Source organism: Pimephales promelas, chromosome 10 (assembly GCF_988280905.1).
Source record: "Pimephales promelas chromosome 10, fPimPro1.hap1.1, whole genome shotgun sequence".
Classification (NCBI taxonomy): domain Eukaryota; kingdom Metazoa; phylum Chordata; class Actinopteri; order Cypriniformes; family Leuciscidae; genus Pimephales; species Pimephales promelas.
In genome coordinates this window covers 33653720-33667571 of record NC_142778.1, presented here as the reverse complement: position 1 = coordinate 33667571, position 13852 = coordinate 33653720, and the positions used below count along the sequence as shown (strand labels likewise).

Sequence of the window (13852 nt, the reverse complement as noted above, 5' to 3'; positions counted from 1 at the left end):
CCAGGGAATATTTCCTTCACGCTTCTCTTCACAATCCACTGGCTGACTGGCCATTTAAACACACAAACACATCCTAGAGCCCCTTGAGTAGAAAGGTAAAAAGACAGAGGAGTCTGTTTACAGCCCATCAAGAGATGCACTGATCACGTCTCACTATAAGGCTGAGAGAGATCATTAGGTAATGCAGCGTTGATGACATGAATATGACTTACTGAGAATGGCTCCTCCATAGAGACGTATAGAGACACTGGTGGCCGTTTGCTCCTGATCAAACACAACCTCATACAGCTGGTTGGGGAAGGCCAGGGCCTATAAATCACACACACACAAAACCACTTAATGATGACTAGACTCATTGTGATACTGAAGATAGTAAGAAAGCAATGCTCAGGTACTGAAACTCACCATAAGGGCCATGACTGTGAAAACCACGGCAGAGAAGAGAATCCATAACCTTGAGAAAGAAAAAAACACACAGTAATAGAAAACTGATTCTAAAATGCCATGGGCCGTTTAACAATGCTATAAAGAGGGATTTAAAAGCCTGAGACCAAATATCTGGGATTCAAAATTGCATTTAAACCAGGAAATAAACAAAGAAACTTTAATTTAGTCTATTTGTCGGCTGCTGTATAATACAATTATGTCCCCATGACGCCATTAAAACAGATTGCTGGGATCCTTCTGAAGTCTGTAGACACAAACCAGCTGTTTAAACTGGATGCGTCAAAGCAAACATTCTTTCACTCTTCCGATTGTCCTGTTGAATTGTCCTGCTTTTTCTTACATAGCCACTGCACAGAGGAATTCAATAGCGAATGACGTAAAGAGCTGCAACTCTGAAATCCTTTCTGAATACCACTCAAAAATGCACTCACTGAAGCTGATGTGGTGTTGATAAAATGTGTGTGAAAAGAGTAGGGGTGTAACCCTGGTGTCCTGGCCACATTCCCTCCAATGGCCCTTGCCAATCATGCCCTCCTAATAATCCCCATCCATTGAATCGGCTCTATTACTCTCTCTCCTCTCTCCACCTGTAGCTGGTGTGTTGTGAGCGCACTGGTGGTTGAGGACCCCAACATGTAAAGTGCTTTGTCTGTACATTAGCGCTATATAAATACCTCATTCATTTATTCATAATGACGAAGTTAAGATATAAAACTTGTTTTAATGGCACAAAGACATCTTATTATGTCAAAAGATCAAGGCAAAAGTGATTTCTCATATTATGATGCCTTTAAAATTAAAAAATGAAAATAATAATTCTTTCCCGCCAGTGTTTTTGAAAAAAGTTGCAAGCCAGAGCCAGCATTTTCAAGTTTCATGGCCCCCAGAATATTTTCTTATATGAATATCTGAACATGCAATATACATATAATCGAAAGAAAGAATGGAGACTCTGTTTTTAAACAAACAAAAACATATAGCAGTACTTGAATGTGACTAGGTTTCATAAAATAAAATAAAAACAAGTTTTTGAGCAAAAAGCTTTTATCAAAGACAAATTAGGTCTTCAAAATTCAGATTGTCAAAGACTTCTGAATGGGGAACTGCTTCACATAACAGTCCTGTAGCTCATCCTGGGTCGATATTTAATTCGTTAACATTAGCCATTTTGTATTTATATGGTGTTTAATGTTGATGATCGCATTATGCATCTGCTTATGCTATCGCTTGATTATGCTTGTTCTTCACCTGTGTTTTGATCAGGAGATTCTCCATTCTTTCAGAAGATGCATAATAGCGCCCTCTACTTGATAACAGTGAAAACGCGGAAATCCGGAAAATTCCGTCAATAGCGGGGAAAGAGTTAATGAGAAATATTTTAGATTGTACCCTGGCCTATTTTAGGTAACTAATCAAATAAATACATTTGTAACGACTATATGACGCCTCTTACAGAAGGTCGGATAAATAAATAATAAGACATATTCTAGATTCTACCCTACTAATTAATGAACAAAACATAAACTAAAACTATTTTTACAGAAAATAGCGCAAATTCTCATTTAAAAAAAATAAAAAAATAGCAGCATTTTCACAAGTGGTCTCAGGCTTTTGGACCCTACTGAATACATTCCAGAAATATGTTATGTTATGTCACTGAATGGCGTGATATTCAAACTGAGGTATGAAGACTTCACAAATGACAGCTAATGCACATAAATTAGGAGCTAATAATATTCTTCTTACATAAATCATTTGCATTAGTGTCCAAAACGCTACACGTTACAGAAACAGACCCTGTACAGTACAGTTATGAGGTTCAGCTGGTTCAGCTGTGGCCTGTCAAAATAACTGTGCTTTAATTAAAGGCCTGTTATTTTCTCCACTGTTGACCCAAGGCAGAATGTAATAAATGAGGAGAATGAGAGCAATCTCCTCTGAGCACCACAGTGGCAGAACAGCACAGGGATGTCGTCTTACCTCAGTCCCACAGGCTCTCGGACCGCAAACTTGATCTCATTCCCCAGCATCTGACTGATCTGAGATAGACACGAGGGAGAAAAACGCCACACTTAGAATAATAACAATGTCACATCCAGCAGAAGAGAAGTTCAGAAACAGAAACATCCCGTCTAAATTCACTTCGGATGAACAAAAAGTAATAAATCAGCCTGAAGCATGATGAATTAATAGTGCATGGTGAGTTATCCACAGTGGTGTGGAGCGAATCGTTAAAACATCTTTAATTAAAGTGAAGAAACCTGTTGTCAACGTCTGGTGGCCACCGGTGATTAATAACACAATATATTTAGCATGAAACCCAATTTGATGATATATTAGCAAATGCAGCCACCCACACAAAGTCTCTGATGATTTCCAGAGATTCGCACATTTTCAGGTTTATGGCTGCCGTTCAACGCAGCCTACTTCTCCAAAGCTGTTCAACAAAGATGGCAACACTACAAGGAAATCAAAGTGTTGGCAAACTCCTCCTTTGTTTAATCACCTCTTTGAAAGGTGAGGCTATTCTATCACGACAGGCATATCACACATTCCCTTATGGCTAATTAAAACACTGTCATAAAATATAAGAGCCTTCATTTCTCCTAAAAGAGCATTTTGGTTTCTTAGGAAATATTTTATTTAAAGGGATAGTTCACCCAAAAATGAAAATTCTGTCATTAATTGCTCACCCTCATGCCGTTCCAAAACCTTCGGAACACAAATGAAGATATTTCTAATGAAATCTGAGTGATTTCTGATCCTCCATTGACAGCTACGCAACTACCACTTTGATGCTTCAAAAGTTCCTTAAGAGATCCATATGAATTGAGCGGTTTAGTCCAAATTTTCTGAAGAGACTCGATCGCATTACATGATGAATCATTCAAAGGTTTTGTAATGTTTTTAAATGTTTTTGAAAGAAATATTGTTTTCTATTTAAAGAGTAACTAAACCCTAAACCAACTTTTTTTAGTTAATGATCTGTAAGAATGGGTCTTTATTAATACCAGTCATTGATTCGAGTAACTTTTTTGACATTTGTGTATAAAGTGTTATATTTCTACCATATATGGTGTAAAAACGTCTTAGTGCTGCCCTCTTCAGGTTGAACGGTGGCTACTGCAGTTGAATTTTCCTATTGGATTTTAGCGGTTCTTCATGATATACACATTTCAGCTCACCACGCTCTTGGTACGAGCTACGCCCTTGGCAGTTTAAAAACCAGCATGTTTCGTCAAAACCAGTCAGGAGTTGGAAATCGTCAAAACCAGTCAGGAGTTGGAATTCGTCAAAACCAGTCAGGAGTTGAAAATCGCCAAAACCAGTCAGGAGTTGGAAATCGTTGAAACCAGTCAGGAGTTGGAAATCGTCGAAACCAGTCAGGAGTTGGAAATCGTCAAAACCAGTCAGGAGTTGGAAATCGCCAAAACCAGTCAGGAGTTGGAAATCGCCAAAACCAGTCAGGAGTTGGAAATCGCCAAAACCAGTCAGGAGTTGGAAATCGTCAAAACCAGTCAGGAGTTGGAAATCGTCAAAACCAGTCAGGAGTTGGAAATCGTCGAAACCAGTCAGGAGTTGGAAATCGTCAAAACCAGTCAGGAGTTGGAAATCGTCAAAACCAGTCAGGAGTTGGAAATCGTCAAAACCAGTCAGGAGTTGGAAATCGTCAAAACCAGCCAAGAGTTGGAAATCGTCAAAACCAGCCAGGAGTTGGAAATCGTCGAAACCAGTCAGGAGTTGGAAATCGTCAAAACCAGTCAGGAGTTGGAAATCGTCAAAACCAGTCAGGAGTTGGAAATCGTCAAAACCAGTCAGGAGTTGGAAATCGTCAAAACAAGTCAGGAGTTGGAAATCGTCAAAACCAGTCAGGAGTTGGAAATCGTCAAAACCAGTCAGGAGTTGGAAATCGTCAAAACCAGTCAGGAGTTGGAAATCGTCAAAACCAGTCAGGAGTTGGAAATCGTCAAAACCAGTCAGGAGTTGGAAATCGTCAAAACAAGTCAGGAGTTGGAAATCGTCAAAACCAGTCAGGAGTTGGAAATCGTCAAAACCAGTCAGGAGTTGGAAATCGTCAAAACAAGTCAGGAGTTGGAAATCGTCAAAACCAGTCAGGAGTTGGAAATCGTCAAAACAAGTCAGGAGCTGGAAATCGTCAAAACCAGTCAGGAGTTGGAAATCGTCAAAACAAGTCAGGAGTTGGAAATCGTCAAAACCAGTCAGGAGTTGGAAATCATCAAAACAAGTCAGGAGTTGGAATTGCGAGTATTGAAAACGATCAGGATAGAGTGTTTTAGCATCTATTTCGTCCCCTCTATCTCCGCTGGGGTCTGCCCACTTTTTCAGCATTTTTCAAATATTGCCAGTGGGTGGAGTCAGGCTCCGACCAGGGGTTTAGTAACCCTTTAAAGGGTAACTAAACCCCTGGTCAGAGCCTGACTCCACCCACTAGCAATATTTGAAAAATGCTGAAAAAATGGGCAGACCCCAGCGGGGCTAGGGGGCGTGCACCTGAGACCCGCCGTGAGTGACAGCTGCTGTCAGACTCTAAAATAGAGCGAGACTAGTCTGGAGTGACTCAATAGCTGCCTTTGCAACAGAGCGGCCATTTGAAGTCGAGGACTTTTCTCCCTCACCTTCACCTTCACCTGAAGTGGATGAGGGTGAATTGTATGTATACACAGGGCCAAATCCATTCGAGCTGCTGGCTCAAACTGCGGTCTTAACTCCCGCATCGCGACCGGCATCTGATGACTTATGTCGTCGAGTTGATCTCAATAGCGCACGCTATTGATATTATGCCGCTATATGAAAAAATCCAGCAAAATGCACCGGCTCGTTTGTCGACCCTAGAGGATTAACTTTATCCTAACCATAAATTGTGATTAAAATATCCATGATCACTCACATCAAGACGCCGCTGCGGTGGAGGAGTCCATGCAGGACGAGCAGTGTTTGGCACTGCGTGTGGAGAAGCCCATGTCCACCTCTATTCCGTTACTATCCTGATCACTGTACTAAACACTGATAAATCTATGCTAACTTGAAGCTATCCTAACTGTACTATGCTACTAGCTACACAAAATAATCTAAATTATCTATATAATGCTATGCTAAATAGATGCAACAATACTCTATCCTGGTCGTTTTCAAAAATAATCTAAATAACTATATAAATGCTATGCTAACTAGATGCTATTATATGCTATAGTATCCTGATCGTTTTCAATATTCATAAATCCAACTCCTGACTCCTACAGTAGTTTTGACGGAACCAGATGCTTTTATACCAGGGGCTGCCAAGGGCGTGGTGAGCTCGCACCAAGGGTGTGACAGAGTGCGTCTGAGAGTTCGCTACGTCAGCAAGTACCCCTACTGCAGGAGCTTTCCGTTTAACCTGAAGAGGGCAGCACTCAGACGTTTTTACACCATATATTTGAAAATCAAAACACTTTATACTCAATTGTCAAAAAATGTACTCGAATCAATGAACAGCATTTATGAAGCTCCATTCTTACAGATCATTAACTAAAAAAAGTTGTTTTGGTGTTTAGTTACCCTTTAATGGAATTTATTCCTGAGATTGCAATGCATCATTACTCCAGAAATGTCACATGATCCTTCAGAAATCATTCCAATATGCTGATTTGCTGATCAGAAAACATTGCTAATTATTATCAATGTTCAAAACAGTTGTGCTGCTCAATATTTTTAGTGGAAACAAGACATTTTGATGAATAGAAAGTTCAGAAGAACAGTATTTCTTTCACTTTTGATCAAAAATTAATTTCTTTCAACAAAAAAAAAATCATACTGACTCTAAACATTTGAAGGGTAGTAGTGTATATAATCAGCATAACAAAATTTGAGTCAGAACGCAATGATCAAATGCTGAATTGCTATTCTATTGATTTGTGCATGGAAGAAACATTTTAATTTGAGCCACAGCTCCAGGTTTGCTGATTGATGGCATGCTGTGACGGATATGAGTGGGATGTGTTTCTTTTATTCTCATTGGGTGCACATCTAATGTCAATAAAAAGCTCCCCTATGGATTTCCTTAAAGACTGTGAAATAAGACAGAATCGGAGTGCAATAGAGAGATGAGGAAGAGAAAGCGAGCGTGAGAGACATAATGGAGGCAGAGAGGTGGGGAAAGAAGCATGCAGAGATAAAGAGAGAACACGCACTATGAGGGCTGCGATTGCGCAGGTCCCCTGTAGATCCTGCCACAGTGATACAGCAGACGCTGCGGCTGGCCTTCATACTGGGATGTGCTAATGACTCGAAAATAAATTAGATTTGGTGACTGCCAGAATGTAGATCCCCAGAGCTGTCTAAACAATCACCACAACTTCCAATTTCACCCAAAGTAAACAATAATCAGGATTTGTCCGTTACATCTGATTCTGCCGCCTCTGCTGAGGGACTGTTCAAGTTAATGAAATGACAACACAATACCACAATATCTTTCAAAGAGCAGACAGACGGACTTATTTCCCGGTTTAGAGTGTGAAGAGTGCTGAAAGAGCATGGAGTGAATGACAAGACAAGAAATGCCTAGCTATAAAACACAATGAATAAGTACAATGTAATAGAATGGGGTGCAAATATCAAAATACAAGGACGAAAACTATAATGATAAAAATAAAGAGCTCTAAAAACGGTTCTAAATATAAAAGAATATCAGTTTTAACACCAAATATGACGGCACAGAGACACAAAACTGTTGGAATCTGATGAATGATTAAAAACATAGACAGCCAATCAGAATCCATCCTCCTTTAATGAGTTTGAGCATTTAAAGCAGCAGACGGCATAATTGCGGTAAACACTTATCATAAACAGAATGAAATCACCCGCTGGTGTGGACGCTAATATAGTTATCGATCTTTGTGTGTACGGGTCTTTTGTAACATGTAAAAGCAAAGAAAAGTTTTTTTTTATTTTTGCATTCTGACAAAAATAATGCACAAATAGTGACTGATCATTGATCTTTGTACAGAAGGTCAGATGTTGTTCAAATAATTTGATCAGATTGTATCATATCTTCAAAATGGGTTATTCAGAAGAAAAAAGGACATAAATAAGATTACTTCATGTATTCTTGGTTTTGAGCTTGACAATATAGCATTAAAAATATATTTTGAGCCACTAATCCCACTCCTACTGCAAAACCTACCCATAAGCATTTCTTAAAAATATAAAAAGTACAGTTATAAAGAAAAAACAAAGAACAAACACACAAAAGTGATCAAAATAATTTATCTTAACCCTTATGCTGCATTAGGGACATTTTTGGTCTTTTGCAGTTTAATTTCTTTGACCATTTTGGCTGTTTTAATGCAAATGGTATGAAATTTGGCAAAATTGTGACTTTTTGGATACATGTAAAAAATGTGATCCCATTTTGCAAAATATATATAACACGCACTGTGTAGATCAAATAGTAACACTCAGCACCATAAAGACCAAAAATGGCCCATTGAAACCCATTAAAACGTTGTTTAAATCTGAGGCTGTCAGTAATACATGAAACATGATTTTTGCACAAACATCCTTTCATTTTGAAGCAAAAGCATTATATTTGCATTATATAGTGTATTCCACCAGATGACGTCACTACATATTTATTCCCTATGGGTGGAAATGCAACTTATTTTAGGCAATAGGCAATGTTTAATAGGTGGCTATTTTTGGTCTCTAACGCGCTAAGTGGGATTTTTTGCAAAGTGGGACTGTGATAATCCAAATCTAAAGTTTTCTCTTTGCATTTAGTTTATTGAAAATAATTGAATTTTTGTGTTTTTTCCTCTTATACAAATCGATGGTTTCACAAACAAAACTGGTAATTAAAGGGTTAAAATCCTGAAATTGAATACATTTTTGGTAGTTATGATGAGGACTGATGCTGGTTAAAAGATTTAACTTGGTAAAAGTGGAAAATAATAATAATATATAATATTTTAGGCAATGTTTAATATGTGGCCATTTTTGGTCCTTAATGCACTCAACGGTGTTAAAAATCTAATGCAGCACAAGGGTTAAAAAAAAAGCGGTACCAAAAGAAGTCCAAATGGCGATGTGTTGCAGTTGCAGTCCTCTGTGGCGTATATAATAGATCAAGATGCATTTGTAAAAGAGGAAATTATATTTTAAATATTTATAAATAGATTTTAGAGCAGTCTACCCCACTCCTACAGTGCTTATCAATGCTATTTATTGCAAAAACTGACCAAAGAACGGTATAAAAGTATTGCTAACAACTTGTGTTGCATTCCAAGTCTTGTGATGTGAAGCCAACTCATATCCTGTTTTACATTATATAATACACAAATGGTTTAGGGGTTGGGTTACGTGCTGAAAATCGTGTAAATAAAAAAAGTCAAATAAATGAAAATAAAATGATGCCAGCTGTTTAAATTGAAAATCACACCCCAACATGTATGTCATAATGGCAAAGCAGCAGTATTCCTCCATTCATGCGGATAAAACTCCCACACACTTCTATATAGAAAAGGTTCTATATAGAACCTTAAAAGGTTCTATCAGCGCTACATATTTGGAACCCTTAAAAAGGTTCTATACACTCTTAAAAAAAGGGTTCCTCTGGGTTCTATATAGAACCCTGGGGTTCCGTACTTAGCCAATAGAACCTTTTACCAAAAAAAAATGAACCATTATAGACTTAAATGTTCACTTAAATTATTCACCATTATTCACTTAAATGGCAACTATATAGAACCATTTTGGAGTTCCATATATGAAGCGGGGGATGGAACCATTTCTGGTTCTAAATAGAACCATTTCTTCTAAGAGTGCATGTCCATCGCATGTCCATCTAAATTGTTAAAGTGGGATGATAACCTAAGAGGCAATATTAAAAATCCCATTAATGAGTGTTAAGACACCGTATATCTACTCTACAGTAAAGTCGGTATGTTCAACTTTAATAGATCTGTGAAAGAAAGTGTGCTGGCTTTCTCAAATACGGTGTGGATCGGCAGCCGCAGCTCCACAGTTCATCAGACGAGTCAGAGCAGTTATATAGTGGTCTGCCTCAAATTATAGGGTCGTGATCTTTCCACCACTGATGACATTTATGTCTCATGTTTGCAGAGAAAAGGTCTAGCAGTTCTGAAAGATCTCTAGACAGACACTTCAGGGCCAATTTAAAACTAATTTCACGTTTTTTTTTTTTTAGTTTTTTTTTTTTAGCAGCACTTATTGTAGTATTGTTCATGCTCTTAATTCTGCTGGTATTTATGCATCTGTATTTCAATGGGATAGTGTGCATGTGTGTTTTTCTCATTCTTTGTATTTATATGCGTTTATTGTACTTTATTTTAGTGCATGGTGTTATTGTTGATGAGCTCACCAAAATAAATTGCATAAAATGCAATTTACAATGATTACAAAGAAGTTACATCACTTCTGCTTCCAAGTCAGAGGTGTACAACTGTAATGATCATAAGACTAGATTAAATTTAAATCCAATCCGGCTTTAATTTTAGAGCTGTGATATTTCATTAAGATTCACAGCAAGATTTCAGTGCTTTCCCAAAACTTTTAAAAATTTTAGAGCTGAGATATTTCATTAAGATTCCCAGCAAGATTTTAGTGCTTTCCCAAAACCGCAAATTGCATTTGATCTGGTGGTTGGTTCTGTGATGGCCATCTTATTCAAGCAGTTCGGGCAGCCGAGACCTTTCTGAGCTCTACAACGGCACAAATATTTTCCATTTTCTGACCGCTTTGGCCTCTGCAACAAATTCTCAGCGAGTATCAACATCCTAATGAGAGGCTACTGCAGGTCAGAGTAAAAGCCAGGCGTTGCAATGAGAGTGATTAACCAAAGCCCAGGTCGACTTGTGTGGAAGATATATAAACATTCAGTATATTGTTCTTTTGAGCATATCAAACATTGTAAAAAGGATATGGAGGGATCAGTGGGTTTATTACCACATCTTTACACTGTCAAAACAACTGCTGATACAAATGCAACTTCCATTTGGATACTTCACGGGCCATTTACACCAAAAGGCCATGCACAAATAAAAACAGAGCTTCACTCGGTGCGTGTCATGTGATTGTGCATGTGTTCTGACATGTGCATCTGTTTGCATGGGGGTTTGGCCTCTGGCTTCTGTGACATTACTGAATCATGCATCTGTACAGTCATTCTAGCATGCGTGGTTTTCACAGGAACAGACCCTACACCAGGAAGCAGACCTCAATCATGAGCGGGAGACTCATTTAGCAGGAATAATCATGCAGGATAGTGTGGCACAGGCCAGAGGGAAGGCAGGAACAGGAAGAAATAAACAATGCTGTTTTTAATCTGCTCTGTGTGACCGCCTGCTCCTTCATCCTTCATCAACGGCACATTCGTGAAGGACAAAATGTGCAATACAGGGAAAGGAAAGCAACAGAAATTTTACAGTAAATCTGTCATTTAAACTAAAGGATGTGACCCACAGTGACCTGCAATCTAATCTCCAACAAACAGCGGTGTAAATGCACCTTTACAACAATGCAAAGTCTCCATTAAAGGGATACAGTAGTTCACCCAAAACTGAAACTTTTGCCATAATTCATCCATCCACGTCATTCCTAACCTGTATGACTTACAGACGTACATTTATTCCATTGTATGGGCAAAAAAGGTTCTTCAGAATATCTTCTTTAATCATACAATTTGAAACAACATGAAGGTGAGTAAATAGCGACAACATTTTTGGTTAATGTTAATTTTTGGTTAAAGTTGGGAGATTTTTTAAAAAGAAATTAATACTTTGCAACAATGATGCATTAAATTGATCAAAGGGGAGAGTAAAGACATTTATAATGTTGCAAAAGATTCCCATTTCATGTAAATGCTGTTACCCTGAGTCAAAATTCATTCATTTAAATTCCTATTATTACTAATGAAGTATTTGTTTTCATAATGATATTTAAAAAATTTTCTTTAAAAAAAAAAAAAAATCTATATATATTTACTTTACTATGTTCAAGACGTTGTCTGTATGTTTATCTGTCTTGTATGTTTGGTGAGCCAAAGAAAAGTGTCCACCCTGGTGGACAATAAAGATTTATTCTAATTCTAATTCTATTCTAATTCTTATTGTGGAGTCAGAGAAATAAGCTCTGATTAATATATACTGCCTATCTGCTCACTTGCAGCTTCAAAGAAGTTAAGTACTTTTTTTTCACAAGGATACCTTTGACTGAAGTTTAATTTAAATCATGAGTAGCTTGTTCTGACGAGTCTCCTCCTAAAACACTGGACCCAGTTGTGCAAACCAGAAGACCCTTTATTGCAATCTCTGCAAATGGGAGCTTGTTAGATGCCTAAATCATATAATTCCATCAGTCTTTTCAAATTATACTGAATAGCCATAGTGTTTAATACTGCTGAATGGCTCTGTTAAATCCTACAAAAGGCCCTATATTAGTGAAAACACCACAGAGCTGAATCAGATGTGCTGAAAGGGGAAGTGCGGGACAGGCCCCATACCACAGCTCTGAGGAACTCCAACGTCTCGCAAAACCAAGACCATTCACTCCATATACAGGAAACTCAAACCTCCTGCTCATGGAGGAAACAACAGCCGTTTCACCGTATCACTTTCCTGTGGGTGTACAGCGTAAGGATGAGTGAAAATGAAAAAGGAGTGCTTCCTTCATGTATTTTTAGTTGTGAATAGGTCCATCTTCCTCTCTTGCAAACCCGATAAACAATTCTTATGAGCGAGGACTGCCGGCTCAGGATTGGGTATAAGCATCAAGGAGCATATTTGTGAACATGAGCACTGTGTCTATATACAGTATACACTAATTTAAAGGATTATTAGGAACACCTGTTCCTAACACGAGGAATTTTTAAGCTATGAAACAATGGTGTCTTATATGTCAAAAGATCAAGGAAAATATGATTTCTTATGTCTTGACCCCTTTAAAGGGGTTCATAAACGGCATTTTTTTTATTTTGTAATGTTTCCTGAGGTATTTTTGCATTAAAAACTGTTATCATTTAGAAATAAAAGCAATTTTATGCCATTTTTATCCCTTTGATTTGAACACTCTGTTTAAAATATAAGCCCATTGCTGTGATTGGGTAACTTTGCATATGAAATAAGTAGTACACTCTTTTGAAAACTTTAAGTACCTTTTAACTATTACAGCTGCCAAGACGAAAATGAAAGCTAATCATGAAAATGTTGATTGCAGCATTATATTTAAATCTACTTCCATTGCATTAAAAAGTGGCTAAGTTGCCATTGCTGTTATGCGCATCAAACATTGCAGGTAAAAAAAAAAAAATACTAATACTAATACTAAAACCCGACTAATGGTACCACACTACTCAAAAAGAAGCAGGCAAATTTGAGACAAAATGAGCCTATTAGTTAGTGCTGGGTATTGACAAAAATTTCACAATTTGATTCAATTTCGATTTTGATTCGATTCGATTCAATATTGATTATTTTTGATATCAGTTACAATAAATGGCACATTTTCTCAAGGAAATCAAATCTCTTAAGTAATGCTGTAAACTATGGGAGGCTAGTTGTATCCTACTAGGCATCATTAGCCTAATATGAGGGTAATAATTAACTGTTTTGTAGCTATACAAACACTTAAATAACACTTGTATTTATTTTTATAATAAGAAGATTATATTAAATAAACATTTAAATGGTGGCTGTCATAAAAACTTGCCAGATTTATTCAAATATGCATTAAATATTGAAGAACATTAAGATTATAATGCATATGTAATATGGTGTATATATTTAGCAAAATGCTCCTTTCTAGAGTTATTTTTTTCTAGCTGACTAACGAGTTTATGTGGGTTTTCTGAGGTAAATATGACGATACATGACATTGATTACAAGCTGTTTAACTGACGTCTTTCCACGGTTGAAACGCTGATTGAGCGAATCAATGTGACATGATAAGTTGTACTCTATCTTTAACACACTTTCAGATGCTCATTCATGTTTATTTCGCGCTGTGACTGGTATTATTAACCCGGAAGAGAGATCAGCGCTGCTGCTTTTCTTGAGCTCCGCCAGAGCGATCTCACGCCACAGCGCCAAAACACTATTTATGTTTTTGAATTTCTAAAGAAAATGGACGTAATTTGAAAATTGAGACTTTGTTTCATATCAATAGTAACAAAGGACAAAGATTATTACGATTTTTTGGATGCGTGCAGCCGCGATGCAATGATCCATTCATTCAAATGAAACAGGATGACTAATCGATTCTTGAGATTTAAGAATCGATATTGGTTCATAAAAATGAGAATGGATTAATATCGAGAAATCGATATTTATTACCCAGCCCTACTATTAATGCACCTATTCCAAGCAGATCGCATTGCTGTGTTTTGTACTGC

General features: G+C 37.5%; 1 protein-coding gene across 3 annotated transcripts in view; it reads right to left on the bottom strand.

The window, feature by feature from the left end:
• tp53i11b (tumor protein p53 inducible protein 11b) overlaps window positions 1-13852 on the bottom strand; it is a 57091-nt gene that overhangs the window by 6053 nt on the left and 37186 nt on the right. For all 3 annotated transcript variants that reach the window (XM_039684166.2, XM_039684168.2, XM_039684167.2), the window contains 3 exons: window positions 2428-2486; window positions 406-454; window positions 213-309 (listed from right to left, as the gene is read on the bottom strand). In XM_039684166.2, the coding sequence (XP_039540100.1) occupies window positions 213-309; window positions 406-454; window positions 2428-2486 (205 nt within the window). The remainder of the gene's footprint in view (window positions 1-212; window positions 310-405; window positions 455-2427; window positions 2487-13852) is intronic.